The 20,510-nt window shown below is 44.0% G+C and overlaps 1 protein-coding gene across 2 annotated transcripts in view; it reads left to right on the top strand.

The window, feature by feature from the left end:
- The window catches only part of csf1rb (colony stimulating factor 1 receptor, b), a 28,097-nt gene that overhangs the window by 6,942 nt on the left and 645 nt on the right, over positions 1 to 20,510 (top strand). The window contains exons 2-22 of one of the 2 annotated variants that reach the window (XM_026182185.1): positions 9,929 to 10,204; positions 10,338 to 10,628; positions 12,822 to 12,958; positions 13,035 to 13,197; positions 14,061 to 14,379; positions 14,559 to 14,674; positions 14,983 to 15,091; positions 15,192 to 15,352; positions 15,461 to 15,558; positions 15,724 to 15,850; positions 16,085 to 16,189; positions 16,303 to 16,413; positions 16,927 to 17,086; positions 17,458 to 17,531; positions 18,079 to 18,167; positions 18,247 to 18,369; positions 18,461 to 18,572; positions 18,683 to 18,782; positions 18,853 to 18,979; positions 19,062 to 19,149; positions 20,415 to 20,510. The exon at positions 20,415 to 20,510 is cut by the window's right edge and continues 645 nt beyond it. In XM_026182185.1, the coding sequence (XP_026037970.1) occupies positions 9,929 to 10,204; positions 10,338 to 10,628; positions 12,822 to 12,958; positions 13,035 to 13,197; positions 14,061 to 14,379; positions 14,559 to 14,674; positions 14,983 to 15,091; positions 15,192 to 15,352; positions 15,461 to 15,558; positions 15,724 to 15,850; positions 16,085 to 16,189; positions 16,303 to 16,413; positions 16,927 to 17,086; positions 17,458 to 17,531; positions 18,079 to 18,167; positions 18,247 to 18,369; positions 18,461 to 18,572; positions 18,683 to 18,782; positions 18,853 to 18,979; positions 19,062 to 19,149; positions 20,415 to 20,491 (2,963 nt within the window). In that variant the 3' untranslated portion in view covers positions 20,492 to 20,510. Of the gene's footprint in view, positions 1 to 9,928; positions 10,205 to 10,337; positions 10,629 to 12,821; positions 12,959 to 13,034; positions 13,198 to 14,060; positions 14,380 to 14,558; positions 14,675 to 14,982; positions 15,092 to 15,191; positions 15,353 to 15,460; positions 15,559 to 15,723; positions 15,851 to 16,084; positions 16,190 to 16,302; positions 16,414 to 16,926; positions 17,087 to 17,457; positions 17,532 to 18,078; positions 18,168 to 18,246; positions 18,370 to 18,460; positions 18,573 to 18,682; positions 18,783 to 18,852; positions 18,980 to 19,061; positions 19,150 to 20,409 lie in introns of both variants that reach the window. The other variant, XM_026182186.1, reaches the window with a different exon arrangement.

Genomic DNA, 20,510 nt, shown 5'->3' with positions numbered 1-20,510 from the left:
TGTGTTTCTGACGTTTGTGTGTTTGTGTGTGTGACGTTTGTGTGTCTGCTGTCAGGGGTTACTGGAGCGTCTGTGCGGTGTGATTCAGTTCTGCGTCCACACAAACTCTCCTGACCTCTCAGTTCTGAGAGGACAGCGGCCTCGGTCAGCTCTTCATGGAACAAACTTGTGTTTTTCCCTTTAAATCTTATTCAGACTCATTGATGTAAGAAGTCTTTGATCAGTCACTGGTAACATGAATGTGACCATAAAAATAAATAAATAAATAAATAAATAAGAGACAGTTCAGTTTGACGTGTTTGACTTTAATTCTCTGACAAACACCCAACTTTCTGTTCCTGAAACAAGAGGCCCGGTGGAGATACCAAGTTTCAGATGCAGTGAAAGCTGCTGAGGTCTTTTAAAACTAGACTGCACTAAAAAGAGTCAAAGAAATCTAAAGTAACAAAAGGTTAAACAAAAGCAACGTAAACATGAACCACAGTTAAAAACAAATCATTATGCAAAAGCAAGCTAACAATTTTTTAAAAAGTAAACTAAACGAGACTGAAGTAAATGAAAACTAACACAAACAACATGGAGTAAATTAAAGTATGAAAGCAAACGCTACAATTCAACTGAAATGAAGTAAGAACAGCTGAAAGTAAGATAAAGGTTAAAAAAACAAATAAACTAATCTAAACTAGAACACCAATGTAAACTTAACTTTACTTCTGAAAAGAAGTAAATAAATAAATAAAGTATAATAAATCTAAACAACCAACACAAAAAAAGACTCACACAATAAGAAATTCAGCTGAATTACAAAAAATAAGCAAATAAAACCAAAACTAATCACAAGAAAAATAAACAAAAACCAACAAAAGAAAGTCAAAGTAAACTAGAAAAAGCTGCATTTCCTGTGAAAATGCAGTGTGAATGCTGTGTAGTGGAATCTGCTGAAAAGAGATGAAGAAGCAGAATTTTCTGCTGAAAAGAGGTGAAAAGTTGAACTGTCTGTTGAAAAGAAATGGGCATGGGCAAGATTCGAACCCGGCCCTCTCAGAAAGGCGGCTCATCTCACTGAGCTAAAACATGGCTCACCCTGGTGAGCTAAACTGGCAACCACACTTGTAATGTGGTCCATTCATTTCAACGTGCCAAAAAATTAGATAAAAAGTTCGTCAGGTGTCATCTCTGCTGCAGCTGCTTGTTTGTGATCAGTTTGTATTCTTTAATATAAGATGGCGCAGGTTGCTAGGCAACAGGCATCATTATTGTTTCTGCAGTGGGGTTTAAAAGAGCAGGCAGCGTGTGCTCTTCATCACCTGCACAAATGTATCTGCCCAGTGGGGGTGAGCTCCAGCAAACTGCACAGCTATTTCCATACCTGCCGAGCTCACCTGTGGAGCTTCATCATAGTCAGACGAAGGCGGGGCACAGCCTGTAAAGAATAATTTACACGTGGCCTTTAACTACAGCTGGTGACTAAATAGGATCAAAGTAAAGAGAAACGTCAAGAGCAAGCCGTCAAAGTGATGGTAAAATGATGACATCATATCGAAGTAAGAAAAGCCAGTGTGAAGAAGCGGTTTAAAGGAAGTCTGCGAGTCCTCAGAGCTGAGGCTCAGTGAAACCTTCAGATCAGGAAACCAGTAAAACCAGTCCAAACTCACATTTATACCAGAGAGGAGGGGCTGCTCCAACCTCGATGAAAAACCAAATGATTTCACGTTACAGAGCGCGCTCAGTGCGGAGCTGCTTTACACTGCTTTAAGCTGTGTTTGGTGTAAGAACGGAATCCAACTTTGTTAGCGGTGATGATGATGATGATGGTGGTGGTGGTGGTGTGAGACACCATCTGCAGAAACTCTGGAGTTGCCCAATCTGTGGATGTTGGTGTGGTTTAAAAACACTTTTACCAGCAGACTTCAGGAAGGATTCTACTTCCTGTCAGGGTTAGCTTTTACTGTGCGAGTGTGTGTTGACCTTCACACACACACACACACACACACACACACACACACACAACATCTGACTGTAAATCTGATCTGTGATCAGCTTTTATCCAGCTGGAGATGAATAATGACTCATTATCAAAACGACAGCTGATAATTACACTAATGATCAATAACACTGGCGCTGTTCAGAGTTCAGAGCCAGAGGAGAAAACAGACACACACACAAACAGATACACACACGCACACACAGACACACACACACAGACACGCACACACACACGAACAGACACACACATACGCACACACAAACACCCACGCACACACACAAACAGACACACACTCACACACACAAACAGATACAGACACGCACACACAGATACGCACACACAGATACGCACACACACACACGCACCCACGCACACACACACACACACGAACAGACACGCACACACAGATACGCACACACAGACACGCACACACAGACACGCACCCACGCACACACACACACACGAACAGACACACACATACGCACACACAAACACCCACGCACACACACAAACAGATACAGACAAGCACACACAGACACACACTCACACACACAAACAGATACAGACACGCACACACAGATACACACACACAGATACGCACACACAGACACGCACCCACGCACACACACACACACGAACAGACACACACACACGCTCAAAGTTTCACTTCTTGTTTTTTCGCTCTGATTGCGAAACTCGATGATGTGAGTCTCCAACTGTCACATGAAGCTTGACAAATGTCCTTCTTTGTTTATCGATCAGAGCACCGCTCGATTATTAGGACAGAATATTAGGAACACGTCCTGATCCAGCAGGCCGGAGTTGCTGGATCAGGGCGTGTTCCTAATATTCTGACCCCTGAGTGTCAGATTAAATGAGCAGAGCTGAGGTGGTGTACACTGTCAGGCTGTAAAACACACGGAGAAAATCTAAGCAGCACATCTGGAAAAACTCCATCAGCACTGAAAGGCACAAGCAGATGTTAACCTGAAACTTAACAAACAGTCACAGAACACACACACACACACACACTTACACACAGCTACAGGGTGGCTGTAGCTCAGGACATAGAGCAGGTCATCCACTGAGCAGAACGGTGGGTCGATCCCTGGCTCCCTCCAGTCTGCACACCAAATATCTTTGGACAAGATATGAGACCTGAGTTGCTCCAATGCCTCCATCAGAGTATCAATGTGAGTGTTAGCGAGCATAGGAGAAAGTGTTGCTGTGAATGAGGCATGCTGTATGAAGTGGAATCTACACACACACACACACACACACACATACACACCAGTCTTTGTTCCAGCCTGAATCACTGCATTGTTCTTGGGTCACAGGTGTGATACAGACAGATGTGTAAAATCATCAGTGCTGAATTATAATTACTATGTTCTGTAACGTGCGGTGGACGTGAGGCTGTGGACATGAGGCTATGTTCGTGACGGCGAGCAGGTGATGTTCGTGTAAATCGTGTGACCGCGGGCCTCGGCTTCACGTCCTGTTTCACTCGCCGCTCAGTTTTGTTTTGAGTCTCTGGGTGGTGTCGGTGGTGTTTGGGTCGGAGACCAGGATGAGTCAGGGTCTGGGAACACACCTGTGCAGGAAACAGCCCCCTGAGGCTGTGCCTGTGTCACGGCACTGATCACATTCATTGTTCTGCATTGTGTTTTTGGTTTTGCTACATTTTATAAAAATGAAGTGGTGAACAATCAAACTTTCTCTGCTTAAAAGTGTGGACATTGTTTTGTGTGGTTTATTCACTTTTTAGCATTTTATGTAGATACTTCTTTCACACTTTGAGTTATGAAGGTTGTACAAAGCTGAACCGCTCAAAATGTGATTACAGTGACCCCTCGTATGTCGCCGGAGTTACATTTTAAAAATAACTGGCAATATGTGAAATCTGCAATGTTTATTTTTTTACAATTATTATAGATGTTTTAAGGCTGTAAAACCCCTCACTACACACTTTATACACTTCTCTCATCAACATTTTCACACTTTTCCTATGTTTAAACACTCTCAAAGTTCAAACCTTCATAGAAAAATAAGTCCAGTATTAAAGAATGAAACCAAAAAAAAAAATCAGCAACACAGCTAGGCCATGAAAAGTGAACCACGTTGTAGCGAGGGTATAACTGTATTTCAATTCAATTTCATTTATATAGTGCCAAATCACAACAACCTCAAGGTGCTTTATATTGTAAAGTAGACCTACAATAAATCATACAGAGAAAAGCCCAACAATCATATGACCCCCTATGATCAAGCACTTTGGCGACAGTGGGAAGGAAAAACTCCCTTTTAACAGGAAGAAACCTCCAGCAGAACCAGGCTCAGGGAGGGGCGGGGCCATCTGCTGCGACCGGTTGGGGCGAGAGAAGGAAGACAGGATAAAGACAGGCGCAGAGAGAGCGAACGCCAAGTGATATCGCCACTCAAAGGAGAGGAAAACAACTGCTGGCAGGTTAGTGAAGATGATCAGCCCTCAGTAAGGTGGTCGAGGATTCCATGGTGTGGAGTGGATGAGCTCGGACAATTACAAAGGTTCAGCAGAACCAGGCTCAGGGAGGGGTGGCCATCTGCTGCCACCTATTGCCCTAACTATATGCTTTAGTAAGCCTGCAGTGCGAGAGCGAAGTGCTCTAATAGGGTGATATGGTACTACAAGGTCATTAAGATAAGATGGGGCCTGATTATTTAAGACCTTGTATGTGAGGAGCAGGATTTTGAATTCTGGATTTAACAGGAAGCCAAAACAGGAGAAATCTGCTCTCTCTTTCTAGTCCCTGTCAGGACTCTTGCTGCAGCATTTCACAGCATGTAAACATGTAAAGATGCAAAGAGCTCTGTGGTTGGTCATAAAGTGTTAAACGTGACACCAAACTCAGTCCGCCTTTTCTATTTAAAATACATTTTTTCCTATTGTGTTTGTCCCTATGAAGCACACGTTGCAGTGTGTGCCGATTGTCCTGAGAGAACTGGGGAAGTACAGTCTCCCACAGCAGCTGCTGATCCAGTTCTACACTGCAGTCATTGAGTCCGTCCTGTGCTCCTCCATCACAGTCTGGTATGGTGCAGCCACTAAACAGGACAGGAGCAGCCTGCAGCGGACTGCACGGGTAGCAGAAAAGATCATCGGCACCCCCCTGTCCTCCATCCAGGACCTACAGCTCTCAAGAAGCATGAAACGGGCAGGGAAGATCATCACAGACCCCTCACACCCTGGACACAGACTTTTTGACCTGCTGCCCTCTGGCAGACGGTACAGAAGCCTGCAGACCAGGACCACCCGACACAGGAACCGTTTCTTTCCCCTCGCCATCTCCCTCCTAAACAGTTGACCTGCCACACTGCTCCCACTGCCAGACTGCAGCTGCACCTTATGTTCTGTAGTACTCATTCCACTTCATCTCCTTTCTGTCATCCTGTAGTTTATGTATATAAGATTTAGATTGGTTATTTATGGTTGGTTTACACAGCTTTGTGTATGTTTGTGTATCCATGTGTACCATGTATATATCCACACGTGTGTGTGTGTGTGTGTGTGTGTGTGTGTGTGTGTGTGTGTGTGTGTGTGTGTGTGTGTGTGTGTGTTGAGATTTACATTGTTGTGCTTGAGAGTCACCATCTACCAGAACCAAATTCCTTGTATGTGTCTGAGCATATACATGGCCAATAAACGCGATTCTGAATCTGATTTTGATTGTGCACGCTGTTGTGTGCTGACAATGGGGGTTAGTGTTCAGAGCTCACAGTGACACACCCGTGTCAGCTGATTCTGGACTCTGCAGCTCTGCTCACCTGCTCAGGTGCTTTTCACCTTTAAATCAGAGTGCACAGCTTTCCTTTTGGCTCTCGGAGGAGGCGGACGGACTTTTCTCCTCTCCCTTATCTTCCCTGCTTAGTTCTTATGTCCTTGTCTTGTCTCGTTTGTATTACTTTCCCTGAACACTCTCTCACAGTCTGTTCTCTAAAACCTAAAGAGAATTATGGATTTGATCAACTGGTCTCTGAATGTTATTGACACCCTTTTCTCAACGAGAAGTCTGGGCTCGGGTGAGCCCGAGTGCCCTGGAGGGACTTTCCCTGCCGGATACACGATGGACGGGTGGCAGAGGATCGTGTGCCTGGCGGGACTGTCGATCGAGGACGCTGAAGATATCTACCTATTTGGAACCATGATGACAGGGTTCTTGCTGATCGGAGCTGGCTTGGCCCTGACTTATCGGAGAATTAAGAAAGCGGAACCAGCTGTTCACCTGGGTTGGCTGGAAGACTGTTTACTTAGCCTGGCAGGGCGAAGGACACTGTCTCAGCTGAACTATGGACACACATATATATACTGATACTGATAAGCACTCACTGACGCATCACCCTCCCTACCCCGGATCCAACGCCACCTCCAACGCTTACCTCCCCTCTGATGTGGACATCAGGTCAGTTGGAGGTGCAGTCGAAAGATTGCAGCGGTCCCAGATCAGATGTACACACTGGAACGCTTTCCCATGTTGCTGTCTCTGTTTATTGTGCTATGGTGTGTTGATATCTGTGCATTCCTGTATTATCCTTTTGTATTACACATTTAATAATAATAATAAATAATAATAAAAATAAATAAAATCAACGATTCAGCAACTCCGAAATCTATTGTCACCTGTTTAGCAGGAGTGGGGCGGGTGGAGGTTTGCCACAGCAGTACCACAGCGGTCATGTCAGTGGGGGGATCTCTCTGTGAATTTCACATTCCCGTGGCAGCATGCTCAGTACTTGCTCAGATTTGAAGTTTAACTTTTTGCTGTAGAAAGAAGTTTTCTTCCCATGCAGAGTGTACAGTGGACGCTAATGTTTTTCTCACTTTTTACAGAATCAAACTCAAAGTAATGTGAGTAAATCCACGCTTTAAACGCTGCATGGTCGTACTCTCTCCTGCACTCCATATTATCCATTGTTGATCTGCACACGTCTGTTGCTGCCACAAACGTCACATGCTTGTACATCATTGTCATGAGACACTCTCACTAACAAAATCCCGGTTTAGTAACGCAGTAACGCAGTGCTCTTATGGGGAAAAAAATAGTAATCTAATTACTTTTTTGCAATAGTAATGCCTTACATAGCTCTTTTTGCACACAAATCTTTTTAATACTTCAATTTTTTGTCTCCATTTATTTATTTATACTATTTGTATTTTATCTGTCCTAGTCCTATTGTACATATTAACCGGGATCTGTGTGTGGACAGCAGAGAATTTCATTGTACAGACAAATGCTTTTCTTTGTACACATGACAATAAACGCTGTGAGTCTTGAATCTTTACTCGTTACTTGAATAATGAGTAAAGTAAGATTCTGCCCACCTCTTGTTACTAGTGACAGAATTGATACCTCAGAGGAAAATAAGGACACTGAAACTAACTAGTGAATGGCCATCACTGTAGTGCTGCAGCAGTGAGTTCATGTTAAACCAGGATATACTGACCACTTCGTCTTTACCAGTAAGTGGCTGTTTGCTGTGCAGCTATCCACCTGTTAACCATAATGTTCCGGTTGAAAATATATGGTGTAGTGTCGGGGGGGTCATCACAGGACGAGCAGCGTGTCCTCCAACTTTTCCTCACACTTTAACTTTTAATAAAATAGGGCTTTTATTTTGAAAGTCACAGGAATAGGATTGCTCTACAAAAAAAACTGAAGTTTTGACTTCAGGCGTCTTCACTCCAGGTGATCTCCATGACATCCCACCCGCTGGTATCATGATGGGCGCAGCCCAGTCTCCTGGCCAATCAGACACTGACCCTGCCGGTCCGGGCTCCACCTCAAGACTGCTGGAGTTAATCCAGACTCAGCAACATGAGGACACGTGGAGGAAGGAGGTCCTGAATCTGCTGACCCAACTGGTCCAGATCCAGACGGAGGCGGCCAAACAGCAGGCCCAGGTGGTCGATCAGCTTGGCACCCTGGGAACTCAGGCGAGTCCAGCTTTAGCCCGGCTTTAGTTCAATTTATCTTGGACTTAATGTTGTTGAGTTTATTTGAGATGAGATTAGCGCACGTTTGGTATATCATAAATTTAGCCAAGGATTTTTACAGATACGTCATCACAGTTCTAACTCAGGTTTAGCTGATTTTAGATGAGCATATCTCAGATTTAGTTCAGATGCATTCTTATTAATATTAGTTTAAACTAAATTAATACAGCTTGTCTGAGTGCTGGAAGTTCTGGTTCTGCATTGTTTAAGATTTACAGACCAAGTATGCAAAGAGCCACCCAGATTAAGTCATTCAGAAGCATTGATTAGCCATTTTTAATCTCAGTATCTGCTGAGGAGATCAGTCTAACCTTGTCTGCATGTCTCAGGGGTTGCAGCAGATCCAGGATCTGCAGAACCTGGCTCGTCACCAGAGCCTGCTGGTTGAAAACCATCAAGCTTTACTGCTGCAGACATCTCGCATCGCCACACACCTGCAGGAGACCACCAAGACACCAGCCAGCAAATGAGATTCTCTGACCCTTTTTGATATCATCTTTTCTGATGAAATTACACATTGTTAACCAGCCAATAAGAGTCCTATCAAACAACAAATGATTTTTGTTCTAGCTGAACAACATCACATATTAACCAGTAACGCTCTAACAAACCTGCTGTCAGTTAATCAGTGGATCAGTCAGCTAACAGACCTCCTGTGTGTTAAATCAGATGATTTCAGTGGTTTCCTCTCTGATTTTAAATAAAGTTGTGTTGTATCCTCTTCTCAGTGTTTGTACTTTTATTGAGACCCACTTTAAACTGATGTTGCTAACATCTATAACATCTGCCCGCCCTGAAGAGACTCAGAAGTGCATCGTCGTCTCATAAACGTTTCTCAGGGTTTCACTCTGGTTTTATTTACATGTTAATGTCAAGCAGGTCAGTTTATACACATAACTCATCAAACCGTAGCACGTTCGTCTCACCAATGAAAAACTGCGTGAATGTGACTAGGTGACACAGAGCTAGATGTTCCAGGTTATGGGAGATGACACACAAAATCTGACCAATAAAGGATTAGGGATAAATCCACGTGGAATCCGTAAGCTCTGCTGTTCCCATCCCCGAGCTGTAAATGATGTTTCACAGAAGTTGCGTGTTCATTTCAGTATCGACTGTCTGAGGCATCTGTGTTCCCTCGTCTGTGTTTGGCGAATGTCAGGACTGGAACTCTGTTTTCAAACAAACCGCGGACTGGAAGTGTTAGTGTCCAAACTCACCTGCTGGGTGGCCAATCTCTTAAAAGACACAAAGGTCCAATCAGGTGACTCAGCTCTGATTCAAGATTGAAAAAGTTTTTGTCATGTACACCACAAAACACAGATGGTTTTGCAGAGGAATGAAATTCTTACTTTGCAGGTTCCCTTCACACAACTAAAAAGAAAGTAATAAATAAGTAAAGCAGTGCTTATGTGTGGGTGTAATCAGAGTTTAAAGTGCAAGTGGTTTCAACACTGTCACAGTAATAATATATACAGAGTATGCAAAATCAAGGTGTTTATGTAAAGATATGTACAAAAGTTGCTAATTTACAGATTAATATAAATATACAAAATTGCAAATTACAGGTTAAGAGTTAGGACATCAGGATTAGGTTAGGACATTGTTGTTCTTGTGACATTACCAATAAGTGTGATGTGTCACATGGCCCTCTTCCTATTGAAAAAACAAAAGTTGTATCCAAGATGGCCGACTTCTAAATGGCCACCATGGTCACCACCCATCTTGAGGAGTTTGCCCCCTCACATATACTAATGTGCCACAAACAGGACTTTAACATCACCAACCATTCCCATGTTATTACGGTGTATCCATATAAATGGCCCACCCTGTACTATTCAGGTATATTCAGGTGTGTGCTCTGTGACCGCTGTGTTTGATGGGTTCAGTTGTCTTTCTGTTTGTTTCAGAACCTCCTGATCCACCATCGATCCGTCTAAATTCTGACTTCCTTCCAAGTAAATCTGATCGAGTTCTTACTGCTGGCACCAATTTCAGCCTCAGTTGCCATGGTAACGGGTCAGTTCACTGGACCAGCACTGCATTTCCACTGGTGTATCGGGGCAACCTACCAGACCCTGTGGAGGTCAAACGTGCTACACCCAGGCACACTGGAACATACACCTGCAGATACACCAACGAGAGCCTGGCGCACCTGAACAGCTGGATCCACCTGTATGTCACAGGTAAGATCAGTAGTCCTCCTGAAGTTCCTTTAGTTAGTGATATTGGTTTTTCCTTATACTTTTAATACAAATGTGACCAGACTGAACTCATTCATAGAATGACCTCCAGTTTTCCATAATCCCCCTCTCTCAGACCCAGCAGATCTCTCCAAAGTGTTTGAAACCCGTCGAAGCATCCCCCATCTCAAGGAGGGTGAGGACTTCCTGTTCAAGTGTCTACTGACTGACCCCTTGGTAACAAATCTCACCCTTCAATCAGAGGACGGGAGGAACCTGCCAACCGCCATGAATGTGACCTTTGATCCTCGAAGAGGAGCCCTAATCCGAGACCTGAAGGCTTTGTTCAATGGCCGCTACGTGTGTTCAGGCTGGAAGGATGGCAGACAGTTCAAATCCAGGCCCGTGAACCTGCTGGTGCTCCCTGGTAATAATAAACTTTATTTATAAAGCACACTTAAAAACCAAGGGTATGCCAAGGTGCTTAACAAGTAAAATAGAGTATAGGAGGAGGATAATAGAAATAGGACCAAAGCAAGTACTAAATATGCAAACAGATAACTGTCACTAATACATAGGAAAGCAACAGGTACAGAGCAAACAAGAATTTAAATGAGCATAAAAGTGCATGATATAAAATCATAAAAGAAATATTAACTAGAGGGAAAGGCAAGATTGAATAAGTGGGTTTTTAATCGTGATTTGAACAGTGCAATGGAGTCAGATGCGCGGAGGTCGAGAGGAAGGGTATTCCACAGTACCGGGGCAGCCAGAGCAAACGCACGGTCACCCCGGGACTTCAGTCGAGATCTGGTTTGGGTCAGAAGTAGTTGAGTGGCAGATCTGAGTGTTCTAGCAGGAGTATGTGGTTTGAGAAGTTCACTAAGATAACTTGGCGCTAATTTATTAATAGTTTTGAAAGTAAGGAGTAATATTTTAAATTGAATACGGTACTTTATGGGCAGCCAATGCAGGCTAGCTAGGACAGGGGTAATATGGCAAAATTTCCTGGTACCAGTCAAAAGGCGGGCTGCTGCATTTTGGACTGTTTGCAGTTTAAGAAGAAGAGAAGAGGGAAGACCATAGTACAAAGAGTTACAATAATCCAACCTGGAGGTCACAAAAGCGTGAATAAGCTTCTCCAGGTCCTCATGCGGAATATAATGCCTAGCCTTAGAGATAAGGCGCAGTTGGTGGAAGCTAGATCTCACTACAGCAGACACTTGCTTATCGAGTTTGAGCGAGCTATCCAGCAGTGCACCCAAGTTACTGACATAGTCACAAGAAAAACTAGCAAAGGAACCCAGGGCAGCACAGAGTTGGGCACGAGGGATTTTACTGTTGAACACCACAGTCTCAGTCTTCTTATCATTTAAAACGAGGGAATTACTCAGGAACCATTCTTTGACCTCCCGCATGCATTCTTGAAAGTAGTGCAGGGACACAGCAAGGTCGTCAGTAAGTTCAAAATAGATCTGTATGTCATCGGCATAACAGTGGAAGGCGATATTGTATTTTTCAAAGATTGTGCCTAGAGGGAGCAAATACAATGAGAAGAGAATAGGGCCTAAAACTGATCCTTGAGGCACACCACAACAGACCGGAGCGGAGGAAGAGGAGAAGGTGCCTAAGTGAACTGATAAGGATCTATCAGCGAGGTATGATTTAAACCAGTCGAGGGCAGTGCCTCTAATACCCACAGTGTGCTCAAGTCTTAGTAATAAAATGTTATGGTCTACCATATCAAAGGCCGAAGAGAGGTCCAGTAAAACTAGGACCATAGAGCGTCCAGTATCAGTGATTACAAGAATATCATTAAGAACTCTAACCAACGCTGTTTCAGTGCTATGCAATGGCTTAAAGGCAGATTGAAATTTCTCAGCAATATTGTTCGTGTCCAAGTACGCCTGGAGTTGGGAGAGAACTAGTCTCTCCAGGATCTTGGACAAGAACGAAAGCTTAGAGATCGGTCTATAGTTTGAAAGGTCATAACAGTCAGAATTTCTTTTTTTAAGAATCGGGTGGACTACAGCATGCTTAAAGGACAAAGGAACACAGCCTGAGAGCAAGGAAAAGTTCATAAGAAATAGGATACTAGGTCCGATTACATCAAAACAGTCCTTAGCTAAACGAGATGGAAGAATGTCAAGCACAGTATTGGTGTTATTCATTTGAGCAACTAGCCGCTTAAGAGTCAAAAGTGACACAGGCTCAAACTGGTGGAAAGTTGAAATGCACTCAGGAATGGGGAGAGGATATAAAGCAGGGGGAAGGGAGGACTTAAGAGATGAGACCTTTTTTAAAAAGTGAGTTTGAAATCGCTCACAAAGACCCTGAGAATGAATTAAAGGCATGTCCGGGGAAGGGTTAACCACAGAGTTAAAAATTTTAAATAAGGTACGGGGGTTATGGTCATTGGCCAGGATGATTTTGGACAAGAAGGACGCTTTGGCCGTTTTAGCAGCACTTTGGAATTTTAAGCGGCTAGTCCGTAGCATGTCATGGGAAACCTGGTAACACCTGTCTATCTCTACACTTGTTTATCTATACACCTGTCTGTCTGTATACCTGTCTGTATACCTATCTGATTACCTGTTTGACTTCACCTGTCTGTATGCAGTGTTGCGCCACCCCCCCTCCCTGTCTGTTAGTCAGGATGAATTTGTCCGTCTGGTAGGAGAGCGTTTTGAGGTTACCTGTCTCTGCAGTAACCCCACCCACTTCTATAATGTTACCTGGACAGACCCAAGAAAGCAGGTGAGAGATCAGAGGTCACCTGTGCGTTTTCAGTCCTAATATTCCAAGTGCTGACTGGTTGTTTGGTTCATTTCAGAAACTGGAAGCCACTAACAGTCGTTACTATGGTAACAGGCGGCTGTACATCAACAGCACTCTGAGCATCTCTGAGGTCACCCAAACGGACAATGGACAGTACATGTGTACGGCAATTAACGAGGCCGGGGTCGCCACAGCAACCATCCAGCTCAAGGTGCTAGGTAAGTTAAGACATTTACTGATAAACTAAAACATCACTACTTCCATGTCTAATGGAGTAAACTGATCCTGCCACAGTTTGTTCCCCCGCTTCAAATCACAGACAAACAGTATCCTACAGTTGTTTATGTTTTTGAACCCATTTTGCACAGAAATGTATTGATAGCAGTGTTGAATATTCTTACACAGTAAAAAAAAAAAAAAAAAAAAAAAAAAAACAACAACTATACGTAAAATAATTAAAGATGGTTTGTTTTTCTGTTTTTTAAAAGAGGCAGTGATTTATTTAATTACAACCTGTAATCTATTACAGTTAACTTTTACTTACTAATTTAGTGCTGTCAGTGTTAATCTTGTTAAAATTACGTTAACGCCATGACCACATTAACGTGGCAAATCTCCATTAGCGAGTTAACACAGATCACCCCGTGCGCCAACGCGTTAATGAGCTAACCGTGCTAACGCTTTGATGCCGTGCAGCCCCACACACGGAGTGATCCGCATTAACTTGCTAACGGAGATTTGACGCGTTAATGTGGTTATGACATTAGCGTAATTTTAACAAGATTAACGCTGACAGCACTGGTTTAATTGTTTACAAAAGGTTTGAGGTGTGAAATAAACTGCAATGGAGTTTGAAAACTAAATATGTGTGTGTGTGGTTGGAGGATGTATTTGTGCGGGGGTTGGGGGGGTAGTATTCTTGTAAAACATAGCGGGCCCTAGCAAACAAAGTTTGGGGGGGACACTTTTGGTCATTTTGGTTGCACCGTTTCTAACCTAATGTTTGTACACTCATTGCCTTAGAATGAGAATGCAGGTTCAAAGTCACACACATCCACCAACAGTATCTCCTCTTCCTCAGAACGCCCTTACCTGAGAATCTACCTTCAGACAAGTGAGCACGTACAGGTCAGAGGACACCTGCCTGCAGCAGATGAAATACAGGTTAACGTTAGTGGTGGGTCACTGGAACCCATCACTAATGTTAGTGCTTACAGAGCTAGCAGCGCTAAAGTTAATGGCAGCAGCAGGGTGGAGGCTCACGAAGGTCGTGATGTGGCCCTCACCTTCCTGCTGAAGGCCTATCCTCCAATCACAAGCCAGCGCTGGACCACACCCACACACCTCATCAACAATGACAGTACGGTGTACCAGGAGAGCTACGCTGCTAACAGCTACAGGTGAGCAATGGCTACAGGCTACTCCCACTCTATTGTCAGGAGTGCCTCAGTGTTTTAAGGTGGTATTTCCTAGGTGGAATATTCTGTGTTCCTTTGAGGTGGTAGTATTTGTACAAGGGCTTGTTAAGTTGGTAGTGATGGTGTAAACATTTTTTAAGGCAGTATTTTTGATGTTGCAGCTCGGAAGCCACCCTGCTGCTGCATCGCATGCGTCCGGAGGATCGGGGGCAATACTTGTTTCATTTCTCTAACTCCTTCTTCAGTGGCTCACACACCATCGACCTCAAGGTCTACCGTAAGAAAGCTTTTGTAATCACGTTCTTCCTCACCGCAAGCTTCTCACAGTCTGACATCTAGTCGCATGCTATACTATAAGACACCTGAATACACAGTTTCTCCTTTTAGTGGTATTTTCTGATGTTGAGGGCAGTCTAATCTACTTTAACAGAAGTCGCTGAATGTCTGAAACGTTCTAGATGGCACGGTCTGTGCTGTTTTCTCATCCTCTTCTGATCACATGATCCCGAAAGAAGCTCTCAGCTGATGTTTATACCTCTGTTTTTGTCTTTTCTGAAGTCTGAGAAAACAGTTTTGTTATTTTAGGTTTTCCGACTACTGATATCACTTTGGAGAACAGTACTCTGACATGCAACAGCTCAGGATATCCACTACCCACAATTCTCTGGTTCACCTGTCCTGGCATCCAGCTCTCGTACGTATGCTGGCGCTGCCAGCTACAGGCTGCAGAATCATGTGAAATCTGTCCTGAGGGAGGCGCTGTTTTAAAAATAAAAATGTTGCTTCTCTTACAGGTGTGCACACATTGCTACCAATGAGGTTTCTCAGGCCAGTGTGACCTCACAGGACGGTGAGGAGGTGAGGTCCCACTTCCTCCTGTCAGCTGATGATGATGTCACTGTGGAGTGTGTTGCCTCCAACCTCATGGGAGAGTCTCTGCGGGTCTTCCATCATCGTAAGTGTGGGGGAATAAAACTGGATTAATCAGACGGGTAGCAGTTAAATCTCTTTCATTATCAAACTGGTTTAAATAAAGATTCATCAGAGTTCCTCTTTTCTACAGGGAATCCAATCATCTTCACTCCGCCTCTGATTGGAGTTCTGAGTGCCACCGCTGTCCTCTTCCTGCTCCTATTGGTCCTCTTCTACAAGTGCAGACAGGTAAATTTACTGATCCTCCTGTAGAGCTCACCAGGTCAGAGATCAGTCATTTTTGTTGTAGCTAAGCAGGGAGGTGGGTGAGTGGGTGAAGCCTATCAGAGGCTTGTTGGACTGACAGCTTGATGACTAATAAACAATCTTCACCTGCTGTTCTTCTTCTGCCAGAAACCCAAGTATGAGATCCGCTGGAAGATCATCGAAAGCACTGATGGAAACAACTACACCTTTGTTGACCCCACCCAGCTGCCATACAATCAGAAGTGGGAGTTTCCCCGAGACAAACTCCGCCTCGGTACGAAACATTGGGTTTTAATCAGGGAGCATTCACAATGATGGCCGTCTTGAGGTTTTGTATTGTAATGTGAAGCATTCGGTGACAGTGGGAAAGGAGAACCCCCTTTTTAACACGAAGAAAGTTCAAACAGAATCAGGCTCACGCTCACTTTAACCTTCAAACTGAGGATCTGACTCCTCAGCCTTCCTCTCTCCGGCTTCTTCTTCATGTTCTCGACTTTCTGTCTTTCAGGTCCCATCCTGGGCTCTGGGGCTTTCGGGAAGGTTGTTGAGGCCACGGCGTATGGTTTGGAAACTGACAACAAGATCACCAGAGTCGCTGTCAAGATGCTTAAACGTTAGTATGCAGAGTTTCATAATCACAATCCTCATCATTATCATCATTATCATCATTATCATCATCGTATTGTTCGTGTTGTATGATCCAATGTATCACCTGTTTGTCCACAGCAAGCGCTCACTCGGAGGAACGGGAGGCTTTGATGTCTGAGCTTAAGATTCTCAGCCATCTCGGCTACCATGACAACATCGTTAACCTGCTGGGAGCCTGTACTCGTGGGGGTGATGATGATGTTTATTAAATACTGATTGTAGACTGTAGGTCAAAGATTCATTGTGAAAATTTGCAAACTTAAGGTCTGAATACAGTTAAAACAGGTGAGTTATAGAAACAATCTGCCCTCATATAGGTGTTATGACGTCTGTGTATCAGGCTGTAAACATGTTTATTTCTGCTGTAAAATTTTAACATGTGAGTCTATGGGGAGTGACTCACTGCTGCTTCTGCCGGATGCCAGAGGAACTGCAGGTTTGGTTTGATTTCCATCTCAGAGGCTGATGCTCTGTATTACACTAAAAATATAGCACTCCCTGCTGTGTGGTTGCCGTCCTCTGCAGTCTGGAAATAAGCCGCTCATCAACTTAAGCCAAAGTGTGCTTCAAATGAAGCGCCTAGTTCCTGGGGGGTCTATCACGTGGACATCATTTCAGCTGTTAGACTCAAAGAAGAAAAAGAAAAGCCTGAATAAAAGACAGTCATTTCAACTTGTGGTTTTCTGACCTTTGACTATCCAGGGCCTATGCTGATGATCACAGAGTACTGTAGCCATGGCGACCTGCTCAACTTCCTGCGGGGTCGGGCTCAGGACATCGTGGCATCCATGGTGACTGTGGATGAAGTACAGGAAGAGGCTTTCTATAAGAACATGGCGGCCCAGCATGCCAGGCTCCGCAGGTGTGACGCCTCTCAGTTTCAGAGCATCTGTCTTTCATGCTGCTCACACCTGTGCACTTTATTATCATCACAGCCTTTTAGAGGAAAGGAAAGGCTGAGTGTGCCTCAGCACACCTACAGTTACTGATTGTGAATCACTTAGAACAGATCAGATGTTAATACCAAAGTAAACAGTAAAGCAAACAGTCGGAGGCAGATCACGCTGCTTCACACTGACAGATCAGCCAGCTCTAACACCTGTACGCTCTAGGGTTAGTGTATTCCGTATTTGGCAGGTATGCTTGTTGAGAAGTTCAGGTTAGGTTTCATTGCAGCCCCACCATTACCTGTACAAACCCCAGCTGATGTGTAACATCCAATATGTGTTGCAGTGACAGCGGGATCTCATGCTGCTCGGAGTATCAGGAGATGCAGCCAATTCTGAGTCCGGGGCAAACACACCAGGGTAAGAACCTGAACTTACCTCCAGGTAATACACGGCACCACGGTTCTTCGTTCACAGATGGATGTATTCTTCAGTCACACTTCTCCTCCAAACCACCATAAAATCTACCATCAAACTGTCATTACATAAATGCACTGAATGATCAAACATAAATATTGTAAGTAAAGATTTAAACCAAAGTTAACAAATGCACAATCATGCAACCATGAGGGAATGAGTCCGCTTCAGGAACAAAAACTGAACAAAACACTTCCAGACTTCTTTTTCTCTTCTTTACAGCTGCCTTTCACTTTGAAACAGCTTATTTAATCCTTCTTGTGACTTATTTAACTTACAACTTAGCTTCTTTGTACATGCTTTCTTAACTTCCCTTAGTGCCACTTAAAGGGGCCTGTGCGCAACATAGAATGTAACATGGTTCTTACCCAAAAAGGAACAACAATAAATAAAGGAAATAAATAACATACATAATCACAATAAATTAAACAAATTGACATAATTTACATTTATGGCAATTAAAGAACTCATCTCACTGTCTTTCTCACAGGTGTGCAGACAGATGGTCTTTCAGTCAGTGACCTCATGAGTTTTTCCTACCAGGTGTCTCAGGGTCTGGACTTCCTGTCCACCAGGAATGTAAGGAAACACTCACATGGGATCATTTTTCACAACAATCACCATTGTTTCACCTGTGCGCCTCACCTGTGTGGTTCAGTGTATCCACAGAGACGTAGCAGCGAGGAATGTCCTGCTGACTGATCGTCGTGTTGCAAAGATCTGCGACTTCGGTTTGGCCCGAGACATTCGCAATGATGACAGTTACATCGTTCAAGGAAATGTCAGTCTTCATATTTTATTTTGATACTCGTTGCTGTTTATTTTAACAATCACTGTGTTTTATTTTGATACTCGCTGTTTTATTTTGACAGGCCCGCCTCCCAGTGAAGTGGATGGCTCCAGAGAGCATCTTTCAGTGCGTCTACACAGTGCAGAGCGACGTCTGGTCCTACGGAGTCTTACTCTGGGAGATCTTCTCTCTGGGTAACCATGGCAACACCACGCACCACCTCACCACATTTCAGCTCTGGTGATGAGCAGTACGTGACATTCAGCAGCCATTCTCTGAGACAGTCTTCTGTTCACCTGTCCAGGAAAGAGCCCATACCCAAACATTGCCGTGGACACCAACTTCTACAAGATGATCAAAGATGGCGGCCACATGGAGCAGCCTGACTTCGCCCCGGCGGAGATGTGAGTTCACAGATGCTCGTGTCAGTGCTCATAAAGTTGTTTTGAAAGTGACGCTCACCTGTCTCTGCAGGTATCAGCTGATGAAGCTCTGCTGGAGCCTTGAGCCCACCCACAGACCCACCTTCAAAACCATTGGTCAGCTTATCAGCAGACTTCTCCCCTCCACCAATGATATGTCATCACGTTACAGCGACCAGGTGAGGATGTGAAGGGCCTACGAGCCCTCTGTGTCGTCTGACAGGCTGTGCCTCATCATCTTTCTTCTTCTTGTGTCCTCAGCCGACTTACAGGAACATCGACGAGTGCAGAGAAGAAGAAGAAGAAGAAGAAGAAGAAGAAACAATGAAGAGAGAGGATGAGAAGCCAGGTGAGCTCACCTGTTTCTGTGATAGAGTTGCAGGGTCAGAGTCTTTAACCATCATGAAGTCGCCTGGGGTGCAGATGTAATCACGTGATCAGTGTTTAGCGAGTAAAAAGCTGAGTCCCAGTCAGATGAGTTTGGGCGCATTAATGACTTTTGAGCTTCTCACAGGTTTGAAGCCAAAGCCTGATTGGTCCAAAGACCACAAACAAAGCCTTCTGGGACTGTTATGTGTTTATAGAGATGAGTTTGTAGAACTGAAGTCAATCAGAAATGTTGTGATTAATGCAGTCATTAATCATTAACAGTGTGTGTGTTTGTAGTGAGTCAGAGCCTCATTGTGTTGTTACCTGACACAGGTGTATCAGGTTATTAGGAAAACCCTTTTTATGTTAGCTCAGCTAAGAACTGCTGTGATGATAAGAGAGGCAGTAAATGTCACAGTCCTCTCTGTGTTCAGTCAGATCACCTTCTCCGTCAGAAGGTAAATAAAGGTTTCACACACACCTGCGGTGCCTTCATGGTACCCTCGGAGAAGCTGTGAGTTTCAAACTACAGACTCTGGTGTTGTGCTCCAGGCTTCAGGTCTGTCCTGCGGCTCTTTACTGGAGCTTATCTGTGATACGTGAGCCGTGTGTTTGTGGTCCTCAGTCATGCTGATGTTTTGATGCTAACATGGAGGCTCAGAGCTGATAGGGATCAGCTGATTGTTGGGTCTTCCCAGGGTTGAGCAGCTTGAGGTGAGCTGGCTCTGTATAAATAAATTAATCTGAGCTGTGGGTGTATTATTACCAGTAAAGGCATGGAGGATCTGAAGCGCCTGTAAAACAGAAATAAGAATAAAGTCTGAACCCAGGCTTTCCTTTGGCTTTCATGAAAACGTATACTAAATAATACACTAAATAATAATAAATAAAGTTATGGGAACATTATGATGCAGCTCCAAACAGGTTTTAATTCGGCAGATCTGAGATCTGCTCAGACTGTCTCCTGGTTAATGAAGGGATGAGAGAGAGGTCTCTTAAGTTTCCTTCACGAGTTGTGTCAGTAAAATGACTCCTGACTGTTGAACTTGTGAATCAGGTGTTCACATATTTGATAGGATGACTGAGTTTTAATGTCAGAAACACCTTCACCTCTGATGAGACCACGCCATGACCTCTGACTTCTCCCTCTGGATTTCAGTCACAGTCTGTCCTGATTGGTTGAACTGTGTGTGACTCTGAGATGAAACCATGACATCACAATAAAATGTCCCGATTTCAGAGCAGGACGACGACGAGGGGAAGGAATCAAAGATGCCGAACATCTACCAGCTGTCCTGAACCTCTCGTCCAATCAGAACTGAGAACCCGGTCATATCTCCT

The sequence above is a fragment of the Astatotilapia calliptera genome, chromosome 10 (genome assembly GCF_900246225.1).
Source record: "Astatotilapia calliptera chromosome 10, fAstCal1.2, whole genome shotgun sequence".
Classification (NCBI taxonomy): domain Eukaryota; kingdom Metazoa; phylum Chordata; class Actinopteri; order Cichliformes; family Cichlidae; genus Astatotilapia; species Astatotilapia calliptera.
This window is presented reverse-complemented; position numbering and strand designations above follow the sequence as displayed.